The 16,626-nt window shown below is 36.4% G+C and overlaps 1 protein-coding gene and 1 long non-coding RNA gene across 2 annotated transcripts; one reads left to right on the top strand and one right to left on the bottom strand.

Annotated features, from left to right (window-relative positions):
* Nucleotides 1–1,890: 1,890 nt before the first annotated feature.
* Nucleotides 1,891–5,783, top strand: LOC126792076 (uncharacterized). The gene is made up of 3 exons (XR_007671916.1): nt 1,891–2,138; nt 2,869–2,958; nt 5,474–5,783. It is a non-coding gene; the product is annotated as an uncharacterized LOC126792076 (long non-coding RNA).
* A 4,142-nt stretch (nt 5,784–9,925) lies between these two features.
* Nucleotides 9,926–10,909, bottom strand: LOC126792036 (protein RSI-1-like). The gene is made up of 2 exons (XM_050518543.1): nt 10,703–10,909; nt 9,926–10,386 (listed from the first exon to the last, which is right to left on the bottom strand). The coding sequence occupies exons 1-2, from the start codon at nt 10,775–10,777 to the stop codon at nt 10,180–10,182; spliced, it is 282 nt and encodes a 93-aa protein (XP_050374500.1). The 5' UTR covers nt 10,778–10,909; the 3' UTR covers nt 9,926–10,179.
* Nucleotides 10,910–16,626: the final 5,717 nt, after the last annotated feature.

The following is a 16,626-nucleotide window of genomic DNA, read 5'->3' as shown; positions in this document are numbered from 1 at the left end:
TTCGATTTCAACCTTCGAATCTGATCTCGATTTGCTTGAAGGTCTTAGTTGTGCTATTTTTACTAGTAGGAGCTTATAACTCCGAAAAGTATGTACTTTTCAAATCCTCCTTGATGTTTTGACATAAATCTCGTTCAGATTCAATCTGTAAACTATTGTTTACAACTTCCATGTTTTTGCATCAATCATGCGAATTGCTTGAATGACTGAACCTTTTCTGTTTTCAATTATCATTGATGTCTTTATTTCAGTGATAATGTACATATTTATCTGTTGACCCATCTACATTCATTTTTAATTCTTAATCGGGTCATGATTTGCAATTTTCTGCGAATGCATTGGTTCTCTAATTACTCAAAGAACTTATTGGTGAATCTAGTAACCAATAAAATTTTAGAAATTTTCATTTGACTTATTATCAGCTCAACGTACTTTGATTCCTTCTTTCTGAGTTTTGATGTTGAGATTTCATTTATATTTTTGTTATCAATTCTCTCATTGGTTCAAGTTACTTGTTTTAATTGCTTCAAGGATCACGACTTTATTTTACAATAAAGTTCGTTCAATTCAATCAGCCGAAGTAAAAGGAGAAAAGTACAAATATAATCTCGAATAAATTCGAGAAATGGTACCACAGGAACCTCATAGATTAAAGAGTTTATCGTGCATGGATGCTGACGACAGTACACATGACTTTGTATCCTCTGACGCGACTTTTGCAGTAACATTTGAGCTTGACAAGTGTGCCTCTCAACAAACCTGTTTGCTGACAAGACAGAAGAACCACAGGAGTTCGTGAACCAAGCTACATTCTACGATTTTTCCATCATCAGCAATGCAAGGGGATGAAATTTCAACTTCTTAAACCGCAATAAAAGTAGAAAAAACTGTGATCGTGAATCGGAAAAGAAGTGGAAAGTACGACGAGAAATTTGAGCTATGACTTTATTAGCTTTAAATTCTGAGATAGTTAGTTGAAGCACGGAAGCCAAAGTCGACACATCGACAAAAAAACGTAGCAAAAGTAGCCAGTCATGAAAAAATAAAGTGATTCCACTTACAGTTTCTGGACTTCCCGGTTGTGTAAAGCTTGAAGGCACGACCACCAGTGAACCATCTAAGGAAGACTATGGAGATACAACCGCAGGCAGTTACTCATTTCTAGTAGCGCCAGTGTATCATTTGCGTCAATCAGACAAGCATGAAACATTTTATGCTCAGGAATGTGCAGCGTGCACTCGAGTTTGACCTGACCATAATTTGTTGACCAATTGACCTCATGCCTAACCCTTGGAATTTCGTGGGCGAAACTCTTTTTAAGGGGAGTAGAATGTAAAACCCGAGATTTCTAATCTCGATTACCGACAAATTAGGATTAATTAATCGACATTTAGCTTCAATGTCAAGTTTGTAGTTCAATACGTCGTTATTAGACTACATGTCGCCACGAGTTCGGAAATGTCTTCAGAGTATTTTTTCGATGCTCGGTTTTATTTTTAAGAATTTTCAAAGTTTGTATTGGGTTTTAAAATCTTTCGACCTTTTATTTTTTAGCCCATTTTCTTTTTGACCCGAGCCCAACTTCTTCTTTCTCTTCTCCTCCTTGCGTCTTCTTCTCCCTCATTTCTCTTCTTTCTCGTCTCTGTGGCTCCACCGAGACCACATCGCCACCGTCTCTCTCTCTCTCTCTCTGTTGCCGCCTTGGCAGCCCACCCACATGCATCACCACCATCTTACTCGCCTCTCCTTTCTCTTCATTTCTATGTCTTTAGATCGCCTCTCCTCTTTGTTTCTTCCCCAAATCAGAATTGAAACAGTGAGATGAGATAGAGGAATCCGACAGTTCCGGAGAGCTTCTCCAGCCATGATCGGTAAGGGTAGCTTCTGTTTCTTCTCCTCAATTCGATTTCATCTTCAATTTCATTAATTGAAGCTTACCAGATTTCTCCTTTTCTGGGTTTCTTCACTGCCACCACACCTCCACCTTAAATTCTCGACTTTCCGGCGACTTCCTTTGGCTTTTGGGATAACTTGAGGTGAGCTTGGCTAGGCCTAGGGTGATTTCTGGGCAGCAGCGAAACGAGGTGATCAGAGGAGCAATCTATCACCACTTCTGCATTTCTGGAAAAATCGATGAGGTAGAAAGCCTTCTTTCTTTTCAATTTCTAGATTGCAATTTTGTGTGTTTCGGTACTTGTTGAGTATTTGTGAAGTTGTGAAATTGTTGTTGTTGTTGTGGAATTGATCGAAGAAGGAGATTGCTGTCGGAAGTATGATCGGAGTGATAAGGGTGAAAAATGGGTTTTTACTGTTACAGTTTAACCTTTTCACTGTTTTACCATAATGTGAAATGACTAAAATACCCCTTGTAGTTTTACTGTTACTATTTACTATTTGCCTTTGACTTTTACAGTTTTATCTTAAGTTACCTCTTTACTATTTACTGAATGATTTTAACGGTTTTACTTTTTTCTACGGTAACTTAGTAAAAACCCGATTTTAACTAAAAAGGCAATGAGTAAACGTAATTTTTAGTTGCGACTAATATTAGTTTCGATTCTCGCCTGGTTCGAGAATCGAGAACTATTTAACTTAGAAATGTGTCGGTAAAATAAACATGTCGTCGATATGATTCTGAGTAACTTTGATATCCATAAAGTATGCTTAGTATCAATCGACTATTGAAATTGGATTATTTTCGGATTTTCCGAGAATTGGTCAACATAGTCAATTCCTGGTCAAACTAGGAATACTTGGTCAACGAAAAGACAAAGCTTGATTTTACTGGTTAAACTAGGAAAAGGATTGAGTCAACTTATCTTCGATATTCGAATTGAAATTGACTCTTTATATGATTGATAAATTCAGAGTTGATGCTACGAGATCGAGTAGTGGAGCAGCAGGAGTAGCTACTTCTATTGATTTAGATAACAGCTGGGATTCTACACCTCATTCCAGGTAGGGGAGCTAACCCTCCTTTGTTGATTTTGGGGCAAATATAATTGCATAGTCTAGTTATCGGTTGAATGATTTCTGATGCATTAAATGTTGTGAAAACGCGAAACTAGGCACGATTTCGAAATTGGGTAAGTAGTGAATCCTCGCGTGTGTTGACCTGAGAGTGACGGGAGCTCAGCATACTAGGTAATCATACGTGGTCGATGACCGTGAACCTCCAGAGGGGCAATGTCCTATTTATTATTGGATCCTGATAGATCATTTTATTAGAACGTCTATAAAATACCCTAAAAACATCATCGTTAGTATAGAATAAGCATGGATCGTTCAGTCCGGGGTATCAAAAGGGCCTCAAAACTTATTATGTTATTGGGGTATTTGATTTGGATTCTAAAACTATTACTTAAAATAAAATCCTAAATTACTTATATACAATTGATCTACCACTCATCACATAACCAATACACGAATTCTACTCAAGAAACATGTATGACATGCATAGAACAACATATAGGCAGCAAGTATTTTCGATTATTTCTAAGTCCATTTCAATTCCAATTCTAATGAGAGTCCGAAGCGGTTCATCTAATCGTTGAGACTTCTTAAATATTTAGATTCAACGAAGCGTTTAATCCTAAACATATGCTAAAAAGAGTTCAACATAACGAAACGTAGTAGTTAAACACAAAGTAGCACATAAGCACATTAAGTCGAATTGGAAACATGTAAGCAAGCATGGCGTCACTCATCTTGATTAAGCATGCAAATTGCTAGAAATATCACAACCCTAAACAAGTATCAATAATTGAAACACGAAACGCATATTCAATCAATGAACACTTTGGTGAATTAAATCGCAACCCTAGGAGAACCATGGCCTTGGCTTCCTCAAGCATTGATTTAGATGTACGAATTCAAGGAATAAATTAAAATAAAACCTAAATAAATTTCGAAAACCTACTGCCCTTAGCTATTATACACGGCATAAACATATATCCAAGAGTTCATACGATCAAAACATAAAACCAAAGAAGTCTGAATTTATATTCTTCATATATAAAACCGAAAATAACATCCAAGTAATCATACAATGAATTCGAAAATTTCAGAAAATAAAAAGAAATATTACAAGCCATGGATGAATCACACATTAGAAACCTTTTAGGATGAAGTAAGGATGAATTCGAATTGGTAGAGGAGGAAGATGAGCACGGTTTGGTGATGATGGATGAAGGTTTTTGGCTTGAATTTTCTGGATATTTTTGGGCAGAATTTCGGCTTTGTTTGTGAGAGAATGGAGATGCCAAATATGAAGGGAGGCCGTGCCTTTTATAGAGGAAGAAGGAGAGGAGGGGCTGCTAGGGTTTTGATGGGCTGATCCATGTATGCACGGCCAGGATCTTTTGTCTTTAATTGAATCGAATGGCTGTCCTTCTTTTCCTTGTAGAACAAGCTCTTATCTCCTTGTTTCTCTAGGGTTACACGGTTGGACTCCTTTTTCTTCTTGGATATGAGCTGAAAACGTGAGTAGCTTCACCTTCAAGCTCCTTGCCGTCCTCTATTCTTTTCCTCATTGGATATGGACTTCAGCCGTGCTATCTCTTCTTATCCCATACGGCAAAGAACTCCTTCAATTTCTCAATTTACTGATGTGTATTATCCTTTGATTTATCTCTTCAATCCTGAAAATAAAAACCGAAATTAATAAGAAGAGATAATGATTTCGAAACTTATGTCTTAATCTAGACATTTGTTGTCTTAAAAAGACACATGTAATAGATGAGCTCAACTAGATTAGGAAAGTTTCTAATTTGCAAAAAGGAAACTTACTAGAATAAGTAAGTTACTAGAACAGGAAAGTTCATTTAGGAAAGTTTCGTAGAGTTTGAGTTCAAGTAGGACTTTCCAAAATGGTACGTTTCCTAGTCTAACAAAGATTCCTAATGCAAACAAGACTCAACATATCACCAATGCGACCAAAACGTAGAAAGATGAAGACTCCTAATCCAACTAGGTTTCCTAGTCCTATAAGGATTCATACTCAAACTAGGACTCTGGACCAATTCTTCGTTTTTAGCTCGTTTAAGCACAAATACACATCCATTACCGTCCTAGACTCTTATTGTGACTCAATGACTCGATCTTACAACAATAAGGGCTAAGCAAAGTACAAATGGAGGTAAAAACATATTAAGAACGTAGCACAAAGTGCTCCTATCAGATCCATTCTATTCTATACTATTGAGGGTATTTCGTTTAAATGGACAGTCTCGCTACTTTGTGCTACAATAGACATATAGTTGTCCTCGACTATTTAGTCGCTAAGATCGGTCGAGCATTGCTTGAAGTTGAATTTGCCTTACCCTACCTTTTGAGCTCCACAAACTATTTTAGCATGATTGTATCTTAAACTTGCATTTGTTTTTAATTAAATGGTTTTATCTGCGCTAAACTCCCCTCAACGTTTTATAAAACTTATCCTTACCAGATTTTGGTTTTCAAACCTCATGGGCAGGCTAGTCCCTACTGGGCAAGCGAGGACGACGCTCACTCCTGCAATAGTTGTCTTGCTGGTCCAATTGTTATTTCCGGAGCTAGGAGCGTCATTTGAGAGTTAGTGTTTCATGTTCACCCTTATGCATCTCATTCTCATGTCTTGTACCAATGTATTCGAGTAAAGTTTCCCGGGGTTGATTCCTTGTGTTGTAGCCACCTTCATTTTGTATTAAAAATTGGGTTGTCTACTTGTTTAATTTGGGCCGGTGGCATTAACACTACCTTCTGTATTCTTGTTATATAAATTTACTTATATTCGCGGAAATGTAAAGTAGTATCATTTATTTATTTGTGAACGTGTTTGTCTTGTCGAAAACCTTTTATTCACTTGTTCACGTTAGTGAGTATCTGAGCGAAACCTAATCGCTTTGTTTGCTTGCTAATCTCCTTTTAAATCCTAAAATACTGTTCAAGTTCCAATCCGGGATGTGACAGAGGCGTGCCAAGTTATAAAGAATACCTCATCAAGTCGAGAGGTCTGCCCGATACGGATGTAAGCTAGGAGTCTGAAGATACGCTCTGGCAGTTCAAGGACAAAATCCAGCAATATAACGAAATACGATGAGGGCATCGCGGGCTTTGGTGGGGGAGAATGTCACATCCCGCCAAACTTAGCCATTTTTACCTTGAGCATTTTTGAAACAAGCAGGGCTCAAGGAAGGTTACGGAAGACACTTGAGCATTCTAGGCGGATCCGGAAAATGGCGGAACTCTTTAGAACTCTTTAAAAGTTCATAGAATTTTTCTAAAAGGCGTTGGAAGTCTCCGGAAGAATTGGGAAGCCTTGGGACATATCCAGATTTCTCAAGAACCTGGTGAGGCTAAGGGACCAAGACCACTCCGGAAGTCAATAGAATTAAGGATGGCATTTGTGTCTTTTGGGTAAAACCCACAGGTAATTACCCACACAAAATTAATCGTGGGTAATATCCATTGGGTAATACCCACATGATAATTTGATGGGTATGGGTAAATACTCACCCATTCCTAAATGTGTAATTATACTACCCACCAATTTACTCATTTTCTATGTGGGTACCTTATTATTATTATTATTATTATTATTATTATTATTGTTATTATTATTTTCAATTTCAATGGGTAGCTTATATTTTTTTTCATTTATAACTGGTACCTTTTTTTTCACATGATAATTCGATATGTATGGATACTCACTAATTTCTAAATAGGTAATTATACTACTAACTCATTTACCCATTTTCTATATGGGTACCTTATTATTATAATAATAATAATTATTATTATTATTTCAATAGGTAGCTTATATTTGTTTTCATTTTAATTGGTACCTTTTTTATAACAAAATATTGTGTTTCGAACACTTTTTTTTTAGAGTCAAACAATGATTCATCTTCCATGATAGTACTGCAAGCCAAAGAAAGAAAATTTTATGACTACATACTTGAACAAATTACTAAGACAATATTCAGTAAAATTGAAATTACTCTTAATAAATGACTTTTTAATATAACATCAAATAAGATTACAATTCGAGAGTTAAATTGACTACGTACTACTAGAATAAAGGGGAAGAGTGTGCTCTACTAATATCAGCCGATTGCCTCTGAAGTGGGCTAGAATCAGTATCACTACCTTTAATCATTCGCACTTCAAAGTTATCCCATATTGCTGCTTTCCTCTTTCTTGTGCTTTGGACAGTTTGTTCCACATCCTCATTATCTGTACAGCTATACTCTTCCTCCATACTGCAAGATTAAAATAATTTCATACTTCATTATCATGACACATTCAAATTTACAGGGATACAAAGAAGAGAGAAAAGGAAATTATAAGGGAAAAACTAGTTTCAATTCATTCATTGATAGCAACAATGAGTTCAGTACATATAATTATCCCATTATAGACAATAGATACACTTAATAGTTGCTACCAAAAAAACTGAATCAGAGATTACTACCATTTAAAATCATGTCTCTCAAATAACCCAAATATAATGAATCAAAGAAGATATTATTGATTAGAACGATATGTGGAACTGAAACACACTAACAAGGAATGTGATCATAATGACCCTGTAGGATATGACATGAACAAGTTAGGTGCCAACTTTCAAGCTATATGGTTGTTAATGACTCAATGTCAATGAGTAGGATTTCAGCTTAATGATATTCAATAACAGATATTCAAGGATATGTATAAGTATAACTGAGAAAGGCCTTGATGGTACCTCTGTCTTATCTCAGTTTAAGCTATGAACTTAGAAACTAAGAAGCATTGGTGTAATGTCATGATTATGAAGTTCAATATATACTCGTATTTTCAATTATGCAGATCAAATTCATCAAATCCATATCACATTTCACAAAAATACATATAATTCTCTTGTATAAATCCCAACAATGGATGTGTTGCGGCGGAATTCCACATTTCATTAGCTCTATCTCTTATACATCACATTAGCTATAACCAAAACATCATATAACTAACCAAGTGTCTATATGTTACCATAGACAGAACACAACACGCTAGAAAAGGCCACTAACTGTAACACTGATAAATCTCCACGCATCATAATCACAAACTAGTAAACCAATTAACTAAAAGCTTGATTTGGACCGAAAGAAACTCAATCAGCCCACATAATCAAAAACAAAAAAACAAAGCTTCTTATCTTAATCTAACAACTCGTTTATTTGAAACCAAAAAACTGAGCCAAATTTCATGAACTATCCCCTACCCAGAAGTCCAGAACCCTTTACACGTTGGTTTTAAAAATTTTAATATTTAGTTCGCAAAATCAAATTGAATATGAAGAAGCACAATTGGAATCAGATGTAAACATGAACGTAATCAGGAAAAGAAGTTGGGGGTAAAGTGGGTACCTCTAATAGTGAAAGAGGTCTGCGAAGAGAGCCGAGATGGGAAATCCAAGTTGCCGCACGAGTTCAAAGCTTGATAACCGACATGAGAAATCCAAGTTGATGCCAAAAATGGATAGTTGTCGAGGAAGACTGTACATATTTGAGGCGTCGGAGAATCGAAGATGAATTTGGGTGAAGTAGAAGATGGGAGCTAAGTCGAGTTAGTCAGTCAATTGCGTTTTTGGGTAATATGAGTGAGATTTTTTTACCCGTGGTATAACGCATACCCATCATTTTCACCCGTGTGTATTTTAAAAATACTCATTACCCACCTATGGGTATTTTGACTATTTTCAAATTACCCATTACCCAAAACTAATACCTAATACATATTTTACCCATGGGTATGGGTACCCATAGGAATAGATGTCAACTTGATCTAGAATACTTAAGGTAACTCTTAGACTTGTATAGACTTATGTAGATATCTCTAGAACCAACTACACTTGTATATAGTCCTAGAATTCTCTAGAACTATTGATGTAGGAATATGAGGTCTATAAATATGAAGGCACCCCTCACATTTGAGGCATCAAGTAAGTTGCCTTCAAGCAAACTTGTAAATACTCTTGTAAGCTTTCTTTGTTCAATACTAGTTCTCTTTAGAGATACTCTTTGTCTTTCAATTGTTCTAGCCAGGTGTTGTAGGAGTAAGACTGACTTAGCATAAGAGAGTTACTAAGGCCGCACGAGTAGCATAGTAAAAGAATAAGCTCGTAACAATATGCTACCCTCAAGGTTTGTGTAGAGTGTCATCAAAGCGGTCACCGAGCTTGGGAATGTTCCTATAGCACCGGGATTTCGGGGCTAGCTCGTGGAGGAGGCCCGTCCTCTGAACCGTACTGTGCAAGGTTGGTCGGTTTGAAAAGGACGAAGTGTTGGAGCAACTCTGCAAGGACCTCATGGAAGAGAATGATGACGATGTGTCGAAGGACGACATGCACAGTGATGTTATGCAGAAAGTCAAGGAAGAGGAAGGAGGGGATAGGCTGAATATATCATAAGTAAGTCTTGACAAGGCTGCTTGGAAGAGTCGGTAGAGTTGGTGAAGAACCTCAGAAGTTAATCTATAAGTTCGCATTTAAAATCAATGCTTCAAATGAGAAAAAGGCATGCAGTTGAATGACTTTCTGAATTGATGAAGGTTGATATATTGAACTATATTGGCATCACCAAAGACCGAAGCCCTTTTTTTTTTCGATTACAAATAAGGAGGAAGTTGATATATACAACACAAATTCAATTGATTAATATGATTAATGATCTGGGGTTCAATTCAAGTACAAACCAATGCGAAGTAAAGGATTATGATTCATATGAAGTGTACGTTGTTTATGGCTACTACAATTGTTTTCTGAAACCGAATATTGAGAAGCACTTGCTGAGCTAGGACGTGCTACAAAATTGATGTGCTCTCTTCATAATCAAGTAATCAACATTTTGTTTTGCAAGTGGTAGTTGTTTGTCAGTGCAAATGTACTTCTAAGTTCTAATTAGTGAAGAGTAAATAAGAGCATATTAATCCAACAAATATACTATATCTTAGATTAGACAATATATTGTGACTTTATTGCCTAATCTTGGCCTGATAGAGAGTGGCAAACACTAAAGTGGACGTACAAGTGGTAACTGAAAACAACAGCGCCGCCATAATTGATTCATAAAAGTAGAATATAATTGATGGCAGAAAAACAAGCAATTCTATGTTTTATTTCTAATAAGAATCTCCGACATAAGGAAGGGAAGGAATCTGGATATGTGATCAAGGGCATTTGGGTTTTCCTTCTTGGGTCTTCCAGTTGTTGTAGCAAGAGCATTCTTGCTTGTTGCGGTAAACGCCTCGAGGAACGCAAAGACATTTAGCACAGCACTTTTGGCAGAAGAACATGCATGGCTTCTTGTGCGATGTCGCGGAGCACCGATACGTACATTTCTTTTTGCAATCTTGAGGACGAAGCTTGGTGTAAGCCTGCGTATGAATGATCAAGTACAAAATTAAACACAAAAAGGATTACTAAAGAGATCATCATGCACGCACGTACTAGCTAGCTCACTCATATACAAGTAATGCAACATGTGAGAAAAGATGCAAGCGTAGTCGCAAGAAAGACTGTCTAGATGTGAGTCGAGATCTGATCATATCTGTCTGTCTTGAATCTTAACCAACATCACGACTTGATCTTGTTTACACAGTACTAGTTCAAAACCCAGTATTAATTAGTTTACATTTTTGTACGTTCGTTCCTATAGATCGAGAAATAGGATAGGAAAAGAGTAAATGTTACCTCAGCTAATGGAGAAAGTGTGACTAGAAGAAGCAGAGAAACGAGCAGCACGACGATGTACGGACGTCCTGCCATTGTTGCTACTTGAGAAGGACTGGAAGTACACGTACAGAGAGGACTAGTGAGAGTACTGGTTGAGTAGTTGTGATTTCGATATAATGATGAGTAGGTTATTTATAGGGAATTAAGATGAATGAAGGATGATGATTGAGGCCAGCCCCAATTGTGTTAATTAAAGGAATGAATGAATGAATATAAGAGTTTGCCCGGGCGGGGTTTAAGGCGTGGAATGAGGTCGAGTAGATCGAGTTTCATGAGCGTAGAAGGCGCCGTGTCTCTTGTTCGAATTCGTTTCATTTTGTTGTTGATGTGCCTTCTTTGTCAACTTTCACCGCAACTTTCACATGCATGTTGAATTTGTTGCTCTCCTCGATCCCGATCCTTACCATTTTCTTCCCAACAGATCCAATCTTCTGTCTTGTCCTCCATTTCATATCTTTTTTGTTCTTTATAGGGCACACCGTTCTGCTTCAGTGCTTCGCAAGTTGGGGGTTCTCAAGTTGGTCTCAAGTTGCAGTGCATTCACATAGTGGCGTTTAGTTTCACTTTGGTTTATAAAATGAGTTCTATATACAATACACTGTAGAGATTTTCCAATAAAGATTATCTTATTGAAGATTTTCTAATTAATTGTTTATTAGATATACTTTTTTCAACCTATTAAATTTTATGTCTATATAAGAGAATTACTACTACAATTTTCAGTCAATTTAGTAATCGGAAAGATGTCAAACTACTGGGTCGGGGTTGAGACCAAAGGTCTTGAGCGACCGATTCCCTTTAAAAAAAGTCAAACTAGATCAAATTTATGAACTAACTAAAACTATTTAACATGAATCGTTAAGTGTTTATAATAATTAAGTAAATTACATTTATTCATGCTCTAACGATTTTTTAATTTGGATGAAAATTTATAGAGATAATCTATTCATATACTCTAAAAGCTAAACAATCGAGAATTCAAGATATGTATATAAGATCCAAAAGTTGGTGAATCAAAAAGGTGCTCAATTCATTCTTAACAAAATAATCCTCATTAAAAAGGCTCCCAACAACACTATAACTATTACGTATTACGTATTACTGATGATTGAGTCGAGTAGGGGTGGAATTCGATTCAAACGGTTCGGTTTTGGACTCAAACCGAAAACCGAACTGAAATTGAACTTCGGTTCGGTTCGGTTCGGTTCAGTTTGCGGTTCTCCGATAAGCCAAACTGAAAACTGAACCGTTCGGTTCTGTTCGGTTTTTTTTTCAAAAAAAAAATTTTAACCGGACTGAATCTAAGACTCGTCAACGGGCCTTGCGGGCTTGTATAAGAAAAAAAATATAATCCTCTAATGTAAGGGTTTTAAACAATAAAAAAATTATTATAAAACATTCTTAAAAAGTCACAAATAAATTCTAGTTTCAAAATATTGTCGATCGACAACAAATAGATGTGATAGATATATATATTTAGGGACCATGTAAAAATTTCATCCATTTTGAACATAGTTTGACCGTCCGTACCAACGGTCAACCAAAAAAGAGATGTTTTCACATAATAAAATCTCATTGACCGGGGCTTTGCCAAATAAGTTTTCTTGTTGCGACCACGCACGATCGATGACAAAAATTATGTGATTTCAAATATGTAAACAACTTTCCTCATTCGCATCTTGGTAATGGATCCCCCCTTAGGGCATATTAGTGTTGTTTTTGGTTTACCAGAAATTCTGACGGTAAAACGAGGTCCGAATTGGATGAAATTTTAAAATGATCACTAACTATATATATACTGATTACATCGGATGGTATCGATCAATTCCGAGAAGTTTCCTTCATATAGTCGCTTCATAATGTGATGGTTTTATTATAAACCTAATATAAAAGGTTATGATACATTAGTGGACACTTCGGCGATCGACAACTCCAGTTCGAAATATGGTCGATCGACACCAATAGATGTGACCAATATATATATTTAGGGACCATGTAAAAATTTCATCGATTTTGAACGTGGTTTGACCTTCCGTACCAACGGTCAACCAAAAAAGAGGCGTTTCACATAATAAAACCTCATTGACCGAGGTTTTGCCAAATGAGTTTCCTTGTTGCGACCACGCACGATCGATGACAAAAATTATGTGATTTCAAATATGTAAACAACTTTCCTCATTCGCATCTTGGTAATGGATCCCCACTTAGGGCATATTAGTGTTGTTTTTGGTTTACCGTAAATTCTGACGGTCAAATGAGGTCCGAATTTGATGAAATTTTAAAATGATCACTAAATATATATATTGATCACATCGGATGGTATCGATCAATTCCGAGAAGTTTTCTTCATGTAGTCGTTTCATAATGTGATAGTTTTATTATTAACCTAAAATAAAGGTTATGACACATTAGTGGACACTTCGGCGATCGACAACTCCAGTTCGAAATATGGCCGATCGACATCAATAAATGTGATCGATATATATATTTAGGGACTATGTAAAAATTTAATCGATTTTGAACGTGGTTTGACCGTCCATACCAACGGTCAACCAAAAAAGAGGCGTTTTCACATAATAAAACCTCGGTCAATGAGGTTTTGCCAAATGAGTTTCCTTGTTGCGACCACGCACGATCGATGAAAAACAATTATGTGATTTTCAAATATGTAAACAACTTTCCTCATTCGCATATTGGTAATGGATTCCCCCTTAGGGCATATTAGTGTTGTTTTTGGTTTACCGGAAATTCTGACAGTCAAGCGAGGTCCGAATTGGATGAAATTTTAAAATGATCACTAAATATATATACTGATCACATCGGATGGTGTCGATCAATTCCAAGAACTTTCCTTCATAAAGTCGCTTCATAATGTGATAGTTTATAAACCTAATATAAAGGTTATGATACATTAGTGGACACTTCGGCGATCGACAACGCCAATTCGAAATATGGTCGATTGACAAAAATAGATGTGATCGATATATATATTTAGGGACCATGTAAAAATTGCATCCATTTTGAACGTGGTTTGACCGTCCGTACCAACGGTCACCAAAAAAGATGTGTTTTCACATAATAAAACCTCATTGACCGGGGCTTTGCCAAATGAGTTTCCTTGTTGCGACCACGCACAATCGATGACAAAAATTAGGTGGTTTCAGATATGCAAATGGCTTTCGGCGTTCGCATATTTGTAATAGGTCCTTCCTTAGAGCATATTAGTGGTATTTTTGATTTACTGAAAATTCCGACGGCAAACCAGATCCGAATTGGATGAAATTTTTATAGGGTCACTAAATATAAAAATCAATCATATCGACTGGTGTCAATGAGTTTCCTTGTTGCGACCACGCACAATCGATGACAAAAATTAGGTGGTTTCAGATATGCAAATGGCTTTCGGCGTTCGCATATTTGTAATAGGTCATTCCTTAGAGCATATTAGTGGTATTTTTGATTTACTGAAAATTCCGACGGCAAACCAGATCCGAATTGGATGAAATTTTTATAGGGTCACTAAATATAAAAATCAATCATATCGACTGGTGTCGATCGATTCCGAGAAGTTTCCTTCATATAGTTGCTTCATATTGAGGCGGATTTAGTAATTACACATCCGCATATATATATGTGTTTGTTTTAGCAAACTTATTTGAAACATACATATATGGGCATACATATATATACATAGATGATTATATATACATATATAACACTACAAAAAAGAAACATATAATTATATATGATATAAACCTAAAATCACATTAATCAAATCAAATATTCGGTAAGATGAACATAAAACGACATTATTTTATGAATAGTTCAGTTTTTCAGTTCGGTTCGGTTTCTTATATGCCCAAACCGGAAATTAAACCGATTAATTCGGTTCTGTTCGGTTTTTCAAATTTCAGTTCGGTTTTTTTTCAATTTCGGTCCGATTTTCGGTTTTTCGGTCTTAAGTGCCACTCCTAGATGCGAGCCTATGAGCGTGAGAAGCAAAGCTTCTTATCAGATCGATTGCCCATACTGTTTGATCTAAAGCAGTTACGAGGGGAAGATCACATGCGATAGAACATGGCCTTTTGTACTTGTACTAATTTTTCGCACAAGTCACCGACTAATATAATTATTAGATTTAGACATAACTTAAAATTATATTTACCCGAATCCGTAAGCATCATTAATTATTATATTAGGGAATTAATTTGAAAGAACTTTCACGATTCTTTCACGTTACTAGATTACGTCACCCACTAGGAAGTTCCCTACTGGATCCCGACACTTACAATGGTTGTCCCTTTCACCTCCTAATAATTCAATTTTAGGGCCTTCCCCTCACTCACCACTTTGCTACTGTAGTGTAAACCAACTCCTTTTCATGTCACCAAGTTATCCTCGAGGTCGACCACAATTACGAAGTTGGTTTTCCTAGGTGTCCATAGAGGCATGGAAACACAAAGATAGAAGACCTTCATCTCAGGTTGCTTAGCACTTAGGTGGTATTTGTTTCAAGGAATCGAAGGGAAATGAAACTGATTCTTTAGATTTTCCATGAACACGGGAAATTGCAATTCCCATCATGTTTCATTTCCTCTGTTTGGTGAAAGTTTGGAATTGGACTAGAGATACATGTAGATTTGACACAAAAATCTACAAGGTTGTGGATAAATATGGCAATTAATGATTTCCAATAGGGATAATAAAGTCCTAAATTTTAGGAATATATGTGGAGTTTGCTTGGAAAGTGAATCCTTTGGGTGGGTGAAGGGAAGCATTTCCGGCCATAATTTCATTCTAATTGGGAATTACTTTCTTTTCCCACTTTTTTACTTGGGATTCCACACACAGGAAAGTAATGAGTTTTATTTCCTATGGGTCCTATTATGTGAAACAAACACCGCCTCAGTTTATTTTCAAGAAAAAGAAAAGAAAAAAAACACCACCTTAGCTCCATCCAGGCTAAAGCTCGGTAATGGGCCCGGACCGGTCCAATACCAATGGCTCGAGCCAGATCTCGCCAAATTTTTCAAATTTTAGGGGTGGACTAGGTTTTCCAATAAAATCAAGACCCACGAGTTACCCATAGACTCCGTCCTTATGGGCTTTTCCGGGCCACGCCAGGCCGAGCTTTTTAGATGGGTCGGGCTGAGCCTTTTATATTTGTGTATTGTATATTTATTAAGAAAAAAATGTGGATGTGGTAATTATTGAACTAAATATATAATAAAATATATAAAAATATATTTAATTGATTTATATATTTAAAAAATAGTTACATTTAAAACTATTAGCTTTAAAAATAAATAGGCTTTGGCCGTACTTTTTTGGGCCAGACTTAGGCTTTAAACTTTCGGCCTCTACACAGCCTTATGCCCATAAGGTCGGGCTTGACTGGACTTTTGACCGGGCTGGGCCGGGACTTGGCCTATCGGGTTAAATGATGACCCTTAAATTCCAGTCCATCATGCATATACCTAATAAAGGACTTTGTGCTCAAGAGGCCAAGAGTAAACTAATGATTTATTTTATTCGGCACACTGATGACGTGTAAATACAACAATGTGGATGTTAAGATCCATAGCTTTAGATACATGAAACATTAGCTTTTATACATATGCACTATACGTGGACCCAACAAATGAACAACTAAGATTACATCCCTTGCTATATATATATATATATATATTTTTTTTTTCTCAGATGCGGACGTCCGTACTAATGTTTTTTATGCAGATTTCTATTTTTGCACTACTTTTCTATCGAATTTTCTCATCTCTGGCTGTGTTTGGTGCAATTGGGCTTATAAAAAAATTGGCTTATGCTGATTTCTGAGAATAAGTGGCTGATAAGTGAAGTAGCTAAGCGTTTGGTAAATTGAC

The sequence above is a fragment of the Argentina anserina genome, chromosome 1 (assembly GCF_933775445.1).
Source record: "Argentina anserina chromosome 1, drPotAnse1.1, whole genome shotgun sequence".
Lineage (NCBI taxonomy): Eukaryota > Viridiplantae > Streptophyta > Magnoliopsida > Rosales > Rosaceae > Argentina > Argentina anserina.
The sequence above is the reverse complement of the archived record's forward strand: the minus strand, read 5'-3'. Positions and strand labels throughout refer to the sequence as shown.

Bases quoted from the DNA above. Each gene is read 5' to 3' on its own strand.
- LOC126792036 (XM_050518543.1), bottom strand. From the start codon at position 10,777: ATGGCAGGACGTCCGTACATCGTCGTGCTGCTCGTTTCTCTGCTTCTT. The intron at 10,387-10,702 runs GTAACATTTACT...ATTCATACGCAG, and splicing joins CACTTTCTCCATTAGCTGAG to GCTTACACCAAGCTTCGTCC.